We start from the raw sequence: 2,725 nt of genomic DNA, 5'->3' as shown, positions 1-2,725 counted from the left end.
TTTGCAGGGCAAGACCAACTGCTGTACAGTTTTCAGTCTCATGCCTAATTGAGCTCTCAAAAGCAACATGTCTCTCAGCACAACCAGTACAATGATATTGTACAGTAACACAACCTTGTTGACCAATCATACTAGCACAAACAAGTTTTAGCTTACCAATACATAATGGTGAGGCACATTTAGGTGTTATATTAATCTGATCAACAAATTTACACATTTGGCTTACTTGACCCATGAAGATTGAATTACTATTAGGTAGTTCACCAGAGTTGCGTCCTTCAGGAGTATCCAAGCTGAAATCAGGTTCATTTTGAAAATGTACTGGAGTGACCTCCATTGTTCCATCTGAATTGCTTTGATTCTCCCTTTTTGGTGTAGCTGTCACTTCAGATTCATCAAAGTTTCTGTCATCATTTTCTGTGACAGTAGTAAAGGAAATAAATGTCGCAGCTGTTGAAAATCCTGTCCTGGCAGTCCACCTAGCCTTGTGAAGAGCATCAAATCTTTTCCTTTGTTTCCTTCATGGCATTTCATTTAAAATTGTTTAATTTAATTAGCAATTCACAGTGAGACTATGATGCAAATTTTGTCATCAGACAATGAATACTGTGTTTATTCATGAAGTGGCTACTTCTTTTGCTGCAGTAAGATGGCTGCAAATGAAAATAGTAGCTTAAGGCCTTAAAAAACCTTACTAAATTGGAACTAATGATAATTATTTATTTTGCAACTGAAATTATCTCACTAAAAGAAACACAGAGTAGTTTTGATATGAACAAATTTAATTAAAAATTTTCGCATTGTAAACTAAGCATTAATTGAATTCCATATTATGAAATGATTGTATCATTGAGCACTAAAATAGTCTGTGAATTAAAAAAAATAAATTTATGAATCAAAAAGAATTAAGAGTTGCAAATTTATTGCAAATGAAGTAGAAGTAGACTTTTGAAATTCTGACAGCATTTTACTTTATGACCTAATGAAATGGTTACGATAATCTTAGGTAAAACTAATATTCAAGAATAAATAATATGCTTTAAGATCTTTGAAATTGCAATATTTTAAATCAAAACTCTGACATTGAGACTGTGCCCTTAAAGCTATTTGTGCTAACTCATGTAGGGTGTGGTATGCAGGTTTGCAAGAATAATGGTAGTTTCTAAATGATGCTAGACTATCTCCAATCGTGCCTTTGGGCAGAGCCTTTATCAGTCTAACTTCAATCTCCAGATTTGGTTCTGTGGGAATGTTATACATTTCTGAGGACTTGAGGTCTTGTAATGATAAAAAATTTGATACTGCTGGAGTACATGAAGCTATTCCTCTCATAATAGTGACATTTTGATCTTGAAACCTACGATAAGGAACTTGTCTAGTACAGGAGAGTATAGCTCTCTCTTATACTCATCTCTGGTAGATGGAATCACCCTCACCCCAGTACTCTCATATACAAAGCTGTCGATCAAGTCAGTAGGTCTCCTTCTCCTTCTTACTAGCACTTTAGTGTTTACATCATGCAATTTGGCTACTTCTGTTGCATAATGATACACTTTCTCCCAATAGGTATCTGTTCGATATTCTGACAGCAAAGCCTGTGTACCAGATACAAGGTCAGCAGCATGAGAAAGATCTATGTTATTGCTTTGTAGCTGATCAGAAAGCTGCGTAGTACATGATAGTATTCGATCAAATGTAATCAGGCTAATGATAAAGGAAAATGATTTGACTTGATCATATAGACCCCTAGCTTCAATAGCCTGGGTGTATTCACTGACAGATGCATCAGCTACTACACCTACAGTAAGAAGAAGTGCATTGTATGTACGACTGACTGCGTTAACAGCAGCGTATCTGCAAACCCAACGAGTCACTGAGAGTTTTTGTAACTCCAGTGGTTGCTGATTTGGGTTACACTGACATTGTAAATTGACAAATAGGGCATGGATTTTAGAAGAAGACACTAAGACGTAGAGTGCTTCCAACAAAACAAAGAACTCAGAAGCTGTTGCTACAGACTTTACAGAATCAACCAGTACAAGGTTTAACACATTGGCGTAGCAGTGAATGTAAACTGCTAAAGGAGCAAACTCACGGACTCTTGTCTGTACTCCAGAACAGTGGTCACTCATTACGCTAGCCCCATCATATCCTTGGCTAACCATCTTATTGATATCAAAATCATAAGTAATGAGAGCCTGTTTTATGTAAGAAGATAAGCTTTCAGCATCTTGATGCTCTGCTTGCATGAATGCTATGAAATGCTCATGGACACATCCTTCTTCAATATTTACGTAACGAACTGCTGAAGACATCTGTTTCTGCTTGGATGAATCTTGGGATTCATCTACTATTATTATACTGTAGAAACCGGCTTCCTTTACAGCTTGGCAGATTTTGTGTAGCACTTTTTTAGCCAGTAGTGCAAGTAACTTATCCTGGATACCATGTGATGTATAACTTGCATTTTTTGGTGCATCATGAATTTTATTTTTTACTACTGAATCATGTCTACTGACTAAATCAATTAATTCAAAGAAGTTACCCCTATTTTGTGAATCTTCTCCTTCCCTGTGTCCTCTCAGTGCTATTTTTTGAAAGGCAGAATATAGTAAAATTTGAACTATAGTCATCAAATAATGCCTGTTATTCTGGATTTGATCCTTCCGTGCCTGACTTAGTGTTGATCTGGAGCGTTGAGACTGCTGATTATTCTCAAAATCAG

General features: G+C 36.3%; 1 protein-coding gene across 1 annotated transcript; it reads right to left on the bottom strand.

Moving 5' to 3' along the window:
- Positions 1-1,328: 1,328 nt before the first annotated feature.
- On the bottom strand, positions 1,329-2,315 carry LOC105314189 (zinc finger MYM-type protein 1-like). Its single transcript, XM_011408198.2, has one exon. It carries the CDS (start codon positions 2,313-2,315, stop codon positions 1,329-1,331), a length of 987 nt encoding a protein of 328 aa, XP_011406500.2.
- Positions 2,316-2,725: the final 410 nt, after the last annotated feature.

This window comes from Amphimedon queenslandica, unplaced genomic scaffold (assembly GCF_000090795.2).
Source record: "Amphimedon queenslandica unplaced genomic scaffold, v1.1 AMPQUscaffold_13073, whole genome shotgun sequence".
NCBI classification, from domain to species: domain Eukaryota; kingdom Metazoa; phylum Porifera; class Demospongiae; order Haplosclerida; family Niphatidae; genus Amphimedon; species Amphimedon queenslandica.
The sequence above is the reverse complement of the archived record's forward strand: the minus strand, read 5'-3'. Positions and strand labels throughout refer to the sequence as shown.

Excerpts from the sequence above, each read along its gene's own strand:
- LOC105314189 (XM_011408198.2), bottom strand. The coding sequence starts at position 2,315 with ATGTCTTCAGCAGTTCGTTACGTAAATATTGAAGAAGGATGTGTCCAT.